This window comes from Cavia porcellus, unplaced genomic scaffold (assembly GCF_034190915.1).
Source record: "Cavia porcellus strain 051 isolate PalLab524CR breed Dunkin Hartley unplaced genomic scaffold, mCavPor4.1 scaffold_18, whole genome shotgun sequence".
NCBI classification, from domain to species: domain Eukaryota; kingdom Metazoa; phylum Chordata; class Mammalia; order Rodentia; family Caviidae; genus Cavia; species Cavia porcellus.
Genome location: NW_026947501.1, coordinates 71569578 through 71583463, shown reverse-complemented (window position 1 = coordinate 71583463; position 13886 = coordinate 71569578). Strand labels below are relative to the sequence as shown.

General features: G+C 48.6%; 1 protein-coding gene across 3 annotated transcripts in view; it reads left to right on the top strand.

Annotated features, from left to right (window-relative positions):
* The first annotated feature begins 10161 nt into the window (after positions 1-10161).
* Positions 10162-13886, top strand: part of Acox3 (acyl-CoA oxidase 3, pristanoyl) — a 37424-nt gene continuing 33699 nt past the window's right edge. Inside the window, exons 1-4 of one of the 3 annotated variants that reach the window (XM_023566856.2) lie at positions 10162-10514; positions 11525-11598; positions 12548-12692; positions 12960-13214. In XM_023566856.2, the coding sequence (XP_023422624.1) occupies positions 12549-12692; positions 12960-13214 (399 nt within the window). In that variant the 5' untranslated portion in view covers positions 10162-10514; positions 11525-11598; position 12548. The remainder of the gene's footprint in view (positions 10515-11524; positions 11599-12547; positions 12693-12959; positions 13215-13886) is intronic. The other 2 variants (XM_013157562.3, XM_004999883.4) reach the window with 2 other exon arrangements.

The window sequence follows — 13886 nt, the reverse complement described above, 5'->3', positions numbered from 1 at the left end:
GTCATTGTAACTCAAAGTGGCCAAATATATTTGCATGCACTCTGATTTTATAAACTGTTTCGTGTGTCTTTGTTTATTCTGCAAACAAATGTTACAATTGAGCTCAACAAATATTTTTTTTTGCTTTTGCAATTTTGATTTTTTTCAATTGTGAATTTTTTGAGGGACCTTTCAGGCTTGGGGGTGCTATTGGACAGAATTCCAGTTGATGAACAGGGAAGCAGCTGCCTGGAGAAATCTCTCCAGTCCTTGTTCATTAATAGGGATCCCCAATAATGTCCATAGCCTTATGGAAGATACCCAATACATTTTCTTTAAAATATATTATTATGATGTGTTCACATTGGTCACTGTCAAAAGATTAAATTTTCTAGGAAATAAGATTCTTATTTGAAGGTGTTCTGGTACAGAGATATTCATGTAACTGTGACAATTGTTACTAAGCTCATGATATATAAAATGCATTGATGCAGATGTACAGGTCTCACAGACTGTTTCATACTCAGACCTCTGCCGGTACCAAAAACTTATGAGACTCACATTGCACTAAAGGTCAGTAAGTTAGATAGAAGCTTCTTATGTATTAGACAGGGATGACTGACTAAAAGGAGTATTTTATGTCAAAACAGAAATTCAGGTTGTTACAAAAATGTCTTAAGTGTCACATACAATAATATGTATGGTTTGGATTTCTAATTTCCAGGTAAAATGTGTAACTGTTAACATTCTTCTGGGAGTTAAATGCTAGGACATCTATGGTTGATGAAAAATAATGGTTCTATTTTATGTTCTAAGATGCTTGATGTCCAGATAAGTAGTAATGTTAGCTCATTGCCTTATTACACTATTTAGCTCAGTGGCACAAGCACCTGCCTTGCAAGCAGGCAGTTGTGAGTTCGATCCCTGGTACCGATAAAAACGAAAAAGACAAAAAAAAAAAAAAAAGATGTATATCCTATATGCTGTTTCAACTGCTTCAGTTATAAAAACAAAAGGGGCATATTGGGGACCACAAATTTACAAAGTCTAATTTGTGTATTTATGTGATAAAAGGAAGAATTGGGATTATTGGTACCACCCATCCGAGATTTCCCATTGACTCTTTTTTTTTTTTTAATCAGTACCGGGGATCGAACTCCATTGACTCTTCTAAGCATAAGATCATCTATGCCCTCTTGAGTCTGAGTCTTTTGATGAATTGTAATCTTTACTTGCCCCACCTATCATGGCATACACCCAATAAGTAGTGGCTGCTTTGGGAGTGAGGGCATCAGATCCAGAGACACTGACTTCCCAGCCACTGTTGGAATAGATATTTGTCTCTGTTTTTTATTTTTTCCCCTGCATTCTTGAGACTGGCAATTGGGACTCTTGCCCAGGTTTCCCATATTGACAACCAGGACTTTTGGCCAGATTCCTGATATTTACCTTCCACGGCTCCCTGCTTTTTATGCCTGTGACTCTGTAAAGACCTCATAGCCTGTACAAGAGTTGGTGGTCTTTAGTGCCAAAATGGTCCTCTCAGGTATGTTCTAAAATAAACCTGCCCTGTTGAGCTCATAGCCTCACTTTTTTTCCTTTTGTCCTAACATTTGGTAGCCATTGTGGGGCAGAGACTGAGGAGACTGCCCCTATGTCCCCTGACCTCATCCTTTTGTGAACATCTGAAAAGCCCTTACTTCCAAATATGATCTTAAATGCTAGATAAAGTTATCTTTCAAGGAATATGATCCAATTCCAACACTGTTCAAATGAGTTTGGTCTATCTGGGACAATCAATATATTAACAGTTACAAATCTTACTGTCATTGGACAATTTACCTGAAAAGGAGGTGGGCACTCAATTTGACTGGGACAGGGTCTTGAGATATTTTCACTGAAAATCCCTTCAGGATACTAGTGAGAAACATGGGGAGTTTAGACAGAATTATAAAGTAAGAGAAAATGAGAAAGAGACTTCAGCTTGAGAAGTTAAAACTCTAATGAGGATCAGTCCAAGACCTTTGTTTTGTTTCTGTTTTGGATTTTTGAGACAGAGTCTTCCCATGTAGCCCAGGCTGGCCTTGAACACTCAAAGATCCTCCTGCCTCAGCTTCTTGAGTGTTGGGGTTACTGGTTGTTATGTTTGATACATTGTGTTAGCTTGAGTTTAGATCTTTAACTAAGAGACTCAGCAGGAAGCTGGGATCCTTACTTTGTAAATATCCTCATCCTAGGAAAGAGGAAGGCACAGAGATTTTGTGAGTGCTACACTGTCCCTTTTTGCCTCTGACTGCTTCCTTGAAGTGATGCCCCTCTGCTATGCCACACTGCCTTGGAGCCAGCTGATTATGGACTGAAACCTCCACAAACAGTGAGCTAAATAAACCTCTCCTTCCTTCGAGTTTTGTGTGTTTTGTCCCAGTAATGAGGGAAAAATAACCAAAACAGAACTTGGTACCAGGAAGGGGTTGTTGCTGTGACTAAACCTGACTAGGAGGTTCAAAGGCCTTTGGGAATGGCTTGTGGGAAGAATTTGGAAACTTTCAGAGATGTCACCTGAAAGAGTAGCTCTGGAACAGCCTAGCTGTTCTGCATGGCAGATTCTGGCCCGAGCTCAGAAAACCAAAAGGCTTATAGAAATCCTGCTGGTAAAGAGGGTTGGGAGGTTTCTGCTGGGAAGAAGGACTGCATTGATTGTTGGATTCAAGACCATGTGTGTTATGGCTTGGCAGAAAGTTTGCCTGCATTGTGCTCATGTCCAGAGGCTTTGCCTGAGACTGAGATTAAGGATGATGGACTAATTAATCTGGCAGAACAAATTTCAAGGCAGTCAAATGTTGAGAGCATGGCATGGCTATTGTTGGAGGTTTTTAGCCAGATTTATGTTGGGAATCAAGAGCAAAGAGCACAGTAGGATGATTTAAAATGTGAGTTTGGCGAGAAAGCTGTGAACCGTAAAGATAGAGCTGAGACCTCAATTGCTGAGAAGGAACAGAGAAATAAAAAAGATGGCCTGTGGGCATTACAGGAAGAGGCAGTGGGTACTCACTCTTTACAGCCTCAAAACTGCAAAAATGAAAGACTTTGCTTAGAGGAGAAATCCACAGATTGCCATATTCCAGAATGGCAGTAGAGGCCACATGATGTTCCTGAATGGTGGTGACATAGAAAATTTGTTCCTTAGAATTGGATTCAGAGTTCCCAGTGATCCAGGCACTCAACCTCTACAGCAAAAAGAGGAGAAAGCCTGGATACTGCTACCATTGGGATTATTCAGGTGGCACTGGTTTTAGGTCCATACAGAATGCACAAGTTCTGAGGTTGGAAAGGCTTCCACCCTGATTTCAGAAGGCCTGGGAGGACAGGCAGTGTGTCCCTGAGAGGACAGTGTGTGAAGTTTTTAATGTGAAGCCAAAGACGCAGTGGAGAACCCCAGAAGTCTGAAAACGTCAGGAGCGTGGATTGTCTAAGGAACGCTGCAAAGAGAGCAGCCCAAGAGAGAAGCCACGGCAGCTAACACCAGAGAGGCCACGGGGTGGAGCCACGAAAGCCCCGTGGAGCTCACAGGTTGCCACAGATTGCTTCCGGTTCTGGATGTGCAGCTACAGGACCTAACGTGTACCCTGCTGAATTTTGGACTTGCTTTGGTTCCAGTGCTTTGTATTACCACCCCATTTGTAAATTTTGGAAGCGAAAGATCTATCTTGTCATTGTACTTGACAGTGTTTAACTTGGCTTTCATTTTTACAGGATCTTGCAGCTAAAAGTTTGCTTTCCATCTCAGAGGAGACTTGGGACTTGAACTTTTCAGCAATGCTGAAACTGTCAAGACTTAGGAAACTCTTTCAGATGGACTTTTGCATAAAGGGATGTGCATGAGTCTTTGGGGGCCCTGGGAAAAATGTTATGCTATAATGTTGACAGACTTAATGCTGGTTCCTAAGGATTGTTAGGTTACAATGTTCAAGTTGCAAAATGTTAAGAATAACCATGTCTTGTATCTTGAAACTGGTTTAAAGAAATGTGTCTGCTTGCCAAGGTGACAAGAGGTGGATTGTTATGGTTGGTACTGTGTCAACTTGAGAAGTTTAGAAGTTTAACCAAGAGACTCAGCAGAGAGCCAGGATCCTCACTTTTTTAATATATACCAAGGATTGAACTCACAACTGTGCACTTGCAAGGCAGGTGCTTATACCACTGAGATAAATCCCCAGCCCCAGTATGCTTACTTTGTAAACATCCTCACCCTGTGCAAGAGGAGGGCACAGAGATTTTTTGAGTGCTACAGCCTTCCTTTTTTACTCTGCCTGCTGCCTTGAAGTGTTACATGAATAACAACCTCACTGAAAGAGTAATCAGGGAAACAATACCATTTACAATACCATCTAAAAAATGAAATACCTAAGAATAAATCTAATGAAGAATGTAAAAGACCTCTACATTTAAAACTATCATACTCTGAAAAAGGAGTTTGAAGAGGATATTAGAAAATGGAGAGATATCCAATGCTCTTTGGCAAGAAGAACCAATATAGTGAAAATGGCCATACATCCAAAACTGCAAATTAAAACAACACAGAGATTCCACCTCACCCCAGAAAGAATGGCTGTTGTCAAGAATGTAAGCATGTCTTTGTGGCGCAATGGGTTAGCACATTCAGCTGTTAACCGAAAGAATGTAAGCAATAACAGATGCTGGAGGGACTGTGGGGGAAAGGAACCCTTCTCCACTGTGGGTGGGAGTGCAGACTGGTGCAGCCACTGTGGAAATCAGTGTGGAGATTCCTCAACGAACTAGGACTAGAGGTCCCATTCAACCCAGCTATTCCCTTCTGGGTATCTTCCGAAAAGAATTAAAAGCATCATATCACAGCGATATATGTGCACCCATGTTTATAGCAGCACAGTTTGAAATAGCCAGATCTTGGAAACAACCTAAATGTCCATCGACTGAGGATGGATAAGAAAGATGTGGCATTTCTATACAATGGAGTACTACTCAGCCACGAAGAATGATAAACTGGACACTTATAGGTAAATGCATACACCTTGAGATCATACTTATTAGTGAAATAAGAGATGTGTGTAAACATATTCTCATCAGTGTGACAAGCTGAAAGAAAAAACATGTATATGTATATAAAATGTAGTTAAGATAGTTTTTAAAAAGGTTATTGGCCTCCTTTGTCATCCACATGGCCTGTTTGGAAGCAAACTCACTGCCTCCCTCACTGAACAGTTCTGTAGGTGCTGCCCTCCCTTCTACTCCTTGTCCAAGTCTTTTTGTCCCAGAGAGAACGACCTCAGCAAAAGCAATGACTCAGGTACACCTGCCTTTACTTTAACCTATGTGAGCCATTTCCAGTTGACTTTTGGATGTTTTTAGAGATTTTTGATGTACTATAGGTTTGGGCTTTTGCATATGGATATCCAGTTGTTCTAGGATATTTATTGAAGGTGAACTCCTTTCTCCACTTAATTGCTTTTGAATCTTTGCCAGAAATCAACTGTCTGTTATGAGGGTGTTTATTTTGAGACTCCATTTTGGTACCTTGGTGGTTTGTCTGTCTTGTTATCAGTGCCATTTTTTCTTGATTGGTGTAACTTTGTCATGAGTCATGGGATTGGGGAGGGCTGGAGCTCTAATTTTGTTTCTTTATCAAAGTGGTTTAGACTATTCTGAGGCTTTTGTATTTCTACAGAAATGTAAGAATCAAAATGTTAATTTTTATGAAAAACGATACTGGCATTTTGATAAGGGATTGTGTTTCTAATCTTTATTATTTTCCTCTGTTTTTGGTTTTATTCTTTCATTTCCAATTTCTTAAGGACAGATATGAGGATATTTCATGACTTTCTTCTTTTCTAATAAATGTACTTGGTGTTAAAAAAATAGCTCTCAAATTCCTACTGCCTCAGAAGAAAACAGAAATGTTTTGAGTAGTTAACAGATTCAGAGCTCAGGAGATTTTCTTTCGTTCCTCTCGTGATCTCCATATGTGTTTAAAAAAAGGATTCTAAGACAGGAGAGTTGATGTGAAATAACTTTTTAAAAAAGGTTTTCAACGGAGTCCTGACTCCAGGAGACCTGACTGCACAAATACAAAAAGAGTTCCCAGGGTAACAGCAGTGCCTGGGTTGAACTCAAGTCATCGTGCTGCCCCCCAGGCTGTCACCCCTCTGTTGCTGGCACCAACAACAGTTGAAGGCAAGGTTTTCACCGAGACTTAGCGACCAGCAGCCAGGCTTCGCTGATCTGGACCGAGGGCTGGGCTGGGCGTCCTCTCCCTTCAGCTGACCTCAGGAACAAAGCGCTTTTCCTGTGCACTCAGCTGGGCAGGCATCAACGCAGCAGCGAGGCGGGAGTGCACCACTAGAGGACAACCAGGGGCTGCCTTCTCCCGCGGAGAATGCCTCAGGAGCGCGTGCCTGGCACAGCTGCTCCACTGATGTCGTTTCCTTTACAGTGTTTCTTTTATAGGACAGCTCTGCAGGGCTGCTTCTGCCTCTGTCCCCAGAGCCTGTCACACGTGTGCCTCGGAGCCACACACTCTGCTCACCTGCAGGCAGACTTTGGGGTCTCTGGGTAGCACCATCCCATAAAACTTTCTGGCAGGCTAGGGATGTTGCCTGTCTGCATAACCTCCAAGCCAGGTGCATGTGGTCATGGAGTATTTGCAGTGTAGCCAGCATAGCTGGGAGACAGTAATTTAAATGGATAGGCATTTCCCAGATTTAGCAAATGTACATTTGAATTTAAGCAACCACTAGAGACCACTAGCGGCTCCCCAACCCCCTCTATGGCGGGTTCTCAGTGTCCAAGTGCTGGAGGCTGGAAGTGGGGCTAAGTCTCACCTGGAAGCCTCCCACGCTCTGAGTCCTAAGCACCAGCCCGTCACGCAGATCTGAACTGGGGGCTTCAGCCCAGGCCAGCTGCATCCAGAACTCTCATGCAACCCCAGTGCTCCTTCAGCATGTGAACCAACATGGAGTCCCTTATGTCTAACCCTAGCTGCGTGGACTCTGAAGGCTGTGGAGGGAGCACTCGGCAGCAGTCCCCAGAAGGGGCCCCACCCAAGGTGTTCTCTCAGGAAAGGCCTGTCCTAACCCAGGCTACTGCAGGAATGATCAAGGCTGCACGTTCCAGCTAAGCAGTTCGTACAAGAACTCTGTCTTCACCAGGGAGCAAAAGGCAAACCCTGCAGCCAGCTTCGGGAACTGAAGATTTCTGAGGCCAAACAGCTTACGTGGATTTCTCTTTCTGTTTACAGATCTCCCTTTGGCTCCAGGCTCCCTTTGGCCGAGCACAGAACCTGTATCTCAGTTGAAGCCTGCTAGTCTGAGATAAGCCCATTTGCCCCAGGTTCCTGTCTCGCCAGGTTTCTCTTGAGGCTGACAAACCCTTTGGGCTAAATGTGCTGATTTCAGCATGAAGTCTTTTCCCTTTGGTTTACAGCGAGGTCATTGCCATAACGACCCAAGATTCAGCCTCTGGGATGTGCATCTTGTACCAAATCCTACTTGTCATTCCACAGCTCATTCCCAACGCTCCCCCAGCTACACAGCCCTGAATATATCACACCAGGGGAAGGAGGTGGCATTGTGTGGTGGTGACCCTGGCACAACTCTCACAGGGCCATGCTTGCTGCTGAATCTCCACAGCCCATTCATGGCCCAGTGATTGGCAACTCTGTCACCTCTGTTCTCCTGTGAATCCTGAACCAGCAACAGAGGCAGAAGTGGTGGGAGGGAAAGGAGAAGGGACAGAGGGAGACAGATGGCCAGAGTACCGGAGGAAACCTTGGCTCTAAGAATGTGTTCAAATACTGCATTACCAGGGATGGCTGATGGAGCTGAGGGTGGGCACTGGGCACTGGACAGGGCACTGGTGAACCAGCAGAGTGGTGGGTTGATAGGGACAAATGTCAAAGTGGGTCTGCTGGCAAACCTCTCCTGGAGGATGGCCAAGGTCTCCGAGTTGCCCCAAGAACTGTCCCGCCTCAGCTCCTGTCAGTTCTATCAGGAGGCAGCCATCAGTACTGAACAAAACCAAATTTCTTGTCCCAGAAAGTGAGACCCTTTTTGCTGTTCTGTGTCATCTCCACACTGGTCTCAGTGACACAGAAAGCCCAACAGCTTTCTGTGTATCCACAACACTGCTGTCCTGTAAGCCTCTGTGTCCACCTGACTCGTGTGGACCTGTCCAGTGCCTATCAGATGGGCTAAACACTGTCCTAGGGCCCAGGGGACAGTAGGCTGGGGAGCAGTGCTGCAGGACAGAGAGGAGAAGGCCAGAAAGTGGTTCTGCAGTCAAGCCACAAGCTAGGCATGGCAGTGCATATTTGTAATACTAGCACTTTGAAGGCTAAGGCAGGAGGACTGCCGTAAGTTTAAGGCCAGCCTGGAATATATAGTTAATTCAAGGCATTCCTGAACACACAGTGAGCCCTGTCTCAAAGACAAAAACAAAACAAAACAAAAACTAAAACTAAATCAAGTCACGGTCAGAGCTGGGAACAGTTGTGTTAAACCCAGTCACAAGGAAAGTCGATAAAGTGAAGTCATGGGGCTGAAACGTACCACAGCTGACCTGAGGTGTGGAGGAGGAAGTAGACACAAGTGGTGTGCGTGGGTGGGGAGGGACCTGGGACTTTCCCAAGCCTGGGGACCTGTTCCTTGTACATTTTCTCAAAGTGTGTTTTATAATGGCATGCAAAGAGAACCAGCAACAAAGGTCACTCAGCTCCCTCCCTGTGCTCCAGTTTAGTCCCCCCAGCTTGCCCTGCTGGATCTGTTTAGAAAGTCTCCTCTCTTCCCCTCTCCTGCAGGGGACAGAATGATTCTGTGAAAGCTGTGACTTACTGATGTGAAACCTTAATAAAGCAGAGTCGGGAGGCCACTGGAAGCGGTTCTCATGTGGTTTGGTAGCAAGAATCATCACTAAAGACTCAGAAAAGAATCGTAACCTTGCACAAAAATACTTGAGGACAATTACTCAGTAACTGCTCTCAGCCTCTGATGAGACACTTCCCTGTTCATTCTCACAATAGGGGATTAGCAAAGAACTCACGAGTCCGTTCTTGTTTTACTGTTAATTAACCTTGCCCACCATAGTGCCCACAGTGTGCGTATCGGGGATCACATCTCCTGTCGTTTCCAAATAAAATCTTTGTTTCGGAGAGCCGCTCTCTCTGCCACTCAATTTAGGTCTAAGATTTCCACGTGGAACAACGTTTTCCAGTGTCAGGAAAAGGTGAACTCAGCTCCATAGAGTTCATGGCTTGGTCAGAGGTTGTACCTACAGGAGGTGCCAGCTCAGTAACGAGTCTGTGTTCTGTTGCTTTCAACAGTTTCTCCGAAAGTGAAGAAAGCGTAGACTGCAGGCAGCGTCTGCAAACAGCAGCTCACACCATCGTCCGCATTTGCTGCCAGGGTCTCACACTCCGCACGTCTCTGAAACTGAGTTTATGGCCTCTCTCCTCCTCACGGTTGTGCTGCTCATCTCTCGGTTCCCATTAAATGGGATGTTTTGGGATGGCTTCTTTGGATGGAGATCTTTGGATGTGGGAGATCCCAGGCCGGTTGGTTCCTTCTGTAAATTCCACATGCTGTGTGCAACTCAGCTTGGACGGCCCTATCCCCACCCCCATAAAAGCCTTGAGATTGCGCTGCAGGAGTCACATGCAAGGGATCTCACGACGCACGACCGAGGCCTGCGAGAGAGAAGTGAGATTATCCGGAAGCGCTCGGATGTCGGGTTGGTCACTGCTGTGGGCCACGGGAGCCCACGTCCACGCGCCCTCTGAGGACCCGCAGCGAACGTGGTCCTCCAACATCAGCGAGCGCTTGCGCGTTTGCTGATTCGAAATCGCCCACCATGGCCGGCTGGTCAGCTCGGGAGCGCGCCCAGGAATCTGCGAACCAAATAACCATGCTAGAGATTCCTGTGCAGCGAAGCCCCCGAAGGACTTCGTTCCGATTGATGAGGAGAAACTGGAGTAAAATTCCGAATCAATGGCGCGCAGAGGGTCAACGCAGCGGAGAAGGGACCACCATATCTACCTGCTGCTTCAGAGACTCCTGGGAGACGGGGGCGGAACGGGATGTGACGTCACGAAGCCACGCCTCTGAGGCGGGGCCGGGGGCAGCCGTGAGGAGCGACGCGATGACGTTTGCGCCCGGCCATGCCCCCCTCAGGACGACGTGAGGGGCGGGGCCAGATGGCCGGCTGGTGTTGTGTGGGTTTGCTGGGTCGCCCTAGGATCGCTTGCGGCGCGATCGTGGAAACTGAGGCCAGGGACCAAATCGAGTGAGGTCCCACGCGAGGGTCGCACGTGCAGAGATCCGCGCGCGGGGCCAGACGCAGGAAGGAGCTCACCGGGCAGCTGCTGCTTCCGGAGACTAGCAGGGGACAGCAGTCTCTTCTGCCGCCACAGAGAGGTCACGAGACAGACTTGAAGTGTAGCAGCAGGTCTCCTGGTTGGGATTCTGGATTCACGAACCTTGGAGAGGGGAGGTCAGCGGGACTTTAAGGTGGGAAGGAGGAAACAACTTAGAGAAGAAGAGGGTGGTGAATGTCAGGTGACAGGTGGCTTCTTTGCAAAGATCAAAGTCAGGAGACCTGGACTGACTGGGACTTCCTGTGTGCAGAAGTGGGCTGCCGGCCCCTTGGGGCTCCCTTCTGTTTTCAGTGCGACCTCGAGGCACTTAGGAGAGTGACCCCACTTTGGTCTAGACTGGGGGCCTCAGGGCAGGAGCTCGGACCCAAACCATAGCCTCACATGATGTGACCAGTGGGAGGGACAAGCAGGCGGCATAGTGACGCTAAGCCAGCCCTTCTGCCATGCAAGTGCCTGCTGTGGTTTACTAAGGACCAAGGAGCCCAGCTGCAGTGTGTGCCAGACCCCACTGCCCTGAGTTATCCTGGCAACAGGCTTGGTACAGTCAGCCAACAGGAGTTATAACGTTGGGGTTGGAGCCAAGGCAGTCTGGTTTGTTGGTCTTGTTCACAACAGCTGTGCCCTGATGCGGGACTGTTGGTGGCCTCAGGTAGTGTGGGGACCCTCAGACACTGGTTGGGATCGTGGCATTGGGTAGAATCTTGGGCGATTGACTACGGAGCTTGAGTGTGTTACCTGGAAAAGAAGGACACTGAGAGTCCTTGGGCCAGTTAGATGCTAATGAGGTTGCCTTGCTCCTCCACCCAGTTACCTGCACACAGTAGTGGCTCAGCCATCAGAGGGCACCACAGTAGGCTTAAAGGGAACAAGAAATGCAGGGGTTCTCTAGGCAGCAAAGGGCGCTGTGGGGTTGATGGTTAATTTGGCTATGGGCCCAAGGGTGAGAGGTTCCTGGACACAGTCCCTGGTGTAGGCTGAATAACTCTTTGCCATAGACTTGTGGAATCGGTGCTGACAGGCTGGGTGTGGGGAGAAGAACTCTGTCCCATTCTGTGGGTTGTGATGCTTCCTGCTGCATTAGGTCAGTCCGAATGTCCCCATTTTGATTTCTGATTGTGAATCTTGAGTTTTTTTCTTCCTCAGAGGGTCAGCCTAAGTTTGCCAGTCTTGTCAGAGAATCAGCTTTGCTTTCCCCTGGGTTTTCTCCGTCCCACTAGGTACAGTCTCCTCTTCTCTGTTCTTCCTTCCACTTGCTTTCTGTTTAGCTCCTGCTGCCCTTCCTGTGTCCTCAGAGTTGCTCCAGGAGCTAACTTGGGGTAGCCCGTCCTGGGCCCCAGTTCCTTCTCTGCCCCTTCACAGCAGGAAATCGCGGTCCCCTCTGAGCCTCTGCTGCACCTGTGTCAGTACAGACCGCAGTACTTGGCCCACGGTCACAGAGGGCCAAGGGGGACTGGGTCCCTGGAACTCAGACAGCCATGCCCCCCCTTCCCTCTCATCTAGGAAAGTTTGACTGTGACCATCACAAGCAGGGTCCACCCCTAGACTATTTCAAGGTCACATGGAAGGAATTGAAAGTCACTCTGGGCCTCCAGGCCTGGACCCAGCTCTCCTCGCTTACTGCAGGCCTGGATCCATGAGCCCTGCCCTCTAGGGCTGTGATTAGCCAAGACTGTTAGAGGAAGCTGCAGGCCACCCAGAAAACTACAGAGGCCTTCTCTGGTCCACATGTCCGCATGTTGGCAGAAGCCCATGCTCAGAGGTCCAGTGGCAGATGGCCTGTGTACACGTGGGTGGCAAGGTCACGCCTTGCCGTGTGTAGCCAGAGAGGATGGAGGAAGCTCCCTGGCTGTGGGCTGTGAGCTCTGTGGGGAGCTCCCTGGGTCACCTGGGGTCAAGGTGTCTTTAGGCAAGGCTGTGGCAATGTCAGCCTACTCTGGATCTGCCCCTGTCCCCACCTGGGATTCAGGTTTTGCTGCTGGCTGTCCTCTGCTAGGCGGGGTGGAGATGAGGCCAGGTTAGCGAGCTTTGTCCTCCTCCTCAGCCCAGGGCCCAGCGCAGGTCACCTTGCTGCCCTCAGAACATGGCCTTGCTTTCCTCTGGGCAGCACGTAGCCCGGCGTGTAGGGAGTGATGTGGGCCACGGGGCTCAGGCCTGTGCTCCGTGCAGGATGGCGCCTGCACCGGAAGGAAGCGGTGATGTCCTGTGGTCAGATCCCTCTAGGGGACCCCTTGATGCCTACCGAATGCGAGCCTCCTTCAGCCCCAGGGAACTGCAGCTCTTCTGGGAAGGCGAGGACACACTGCGCTTCAAGGTGAGGTCCAGAGCTGCAGCCCCTGTGACCGGGACCTTGGTCTGTGGGCAGAATGGGGTTGCAGCCCTGAAGCTGTTCGGCTTCCCTGGCCACCTCTGTGTGGCGGGGTGAGGCTTGTCCCTGAATACTGTGAGGCCCTCTCCTCTTTGGACCCTGAATGACCAGGAAGACAGGAATGGGTCAGACTGTATTCTGGGCACCCCAGGCCTTGAGGGGCACATTCTGTCCTCGGCCTCCAGCTCATCGACCTGTCCCCTGCGTTTGCAGAAGGCCGTCTTCTTGGCTTTGGAGAAGGACCCGCTCTTCGCTGGCTCCCGCGGGATGGACCTGTCCCTGGAGAAGTACCGCGAGCTGAGCTTCCTCCGATGCAAGCGCATCTTTGAGTACGGCTTATTTGGCTTGGGCAGCCTGGACCAGAGCCTGGGCAGCCTGGACCAGAGCCTGCTGCGGTTCCCAGTCCTGTTCTCTTGCCTGGGCGCGTATGACTGGTCTCTGGGTGCCAAGTTAGCCCTCCACCTGATGGTGAGTCCACATCCGCGTAGGGCCACATGCAGTCACACTGTCCACAGCAGCTGCTGTTCCCTGCAGTCCACTCAGCTTTTGCGATGTGGTCAGAAGCCGGCCGTGTGGTCCCGCACACCTGAACAGCGCAGTGCTGTGAAACCTGAGGTCCCAGAGTTCCCTGTGCATTTGTGTATGCACTGGGATCCAAACGGGAGTGTAAAGTTTTAAATTTGTGACAGGAAGACACATGTCGCTAACCACCCTGAGAGCATTCTCCCCAGCTCTGGAGTCCTCTTCCCTGAGGGCCTTCAGCGCGCTGTCCTGGCTGCCTCTGTCCAGTTGTTTCCTTCCACGGTCACTTTGACTCTGGTGAAAAGCCAGAAGTGACACGGTGCCGGGTCCGAGACTAAGGTAGATGAGGACTAGGTCTTGTTTTTCTGACCTGGCTAAAGACACTCAGGAAAGAGGACTCCAGAGCTGCTGCAGGAAGGGCCAGGAGAGTGGGCAGTGTTTGGAGCAAGGGGAGGACTGTGGGGAGTTCGTGGCAGTGAGTCCTTTACTGTCATCATTTTTTTTTTGTCTTTTTGAGACGGGGTCTCACTATGCAGTTCAGGCTGGCCTTGAATGCACTTTGTAGCTCAAGCTGGCCTCAAACTCACAGCAGTTTTTCTGCCTCAGCTTCTAGAGGGC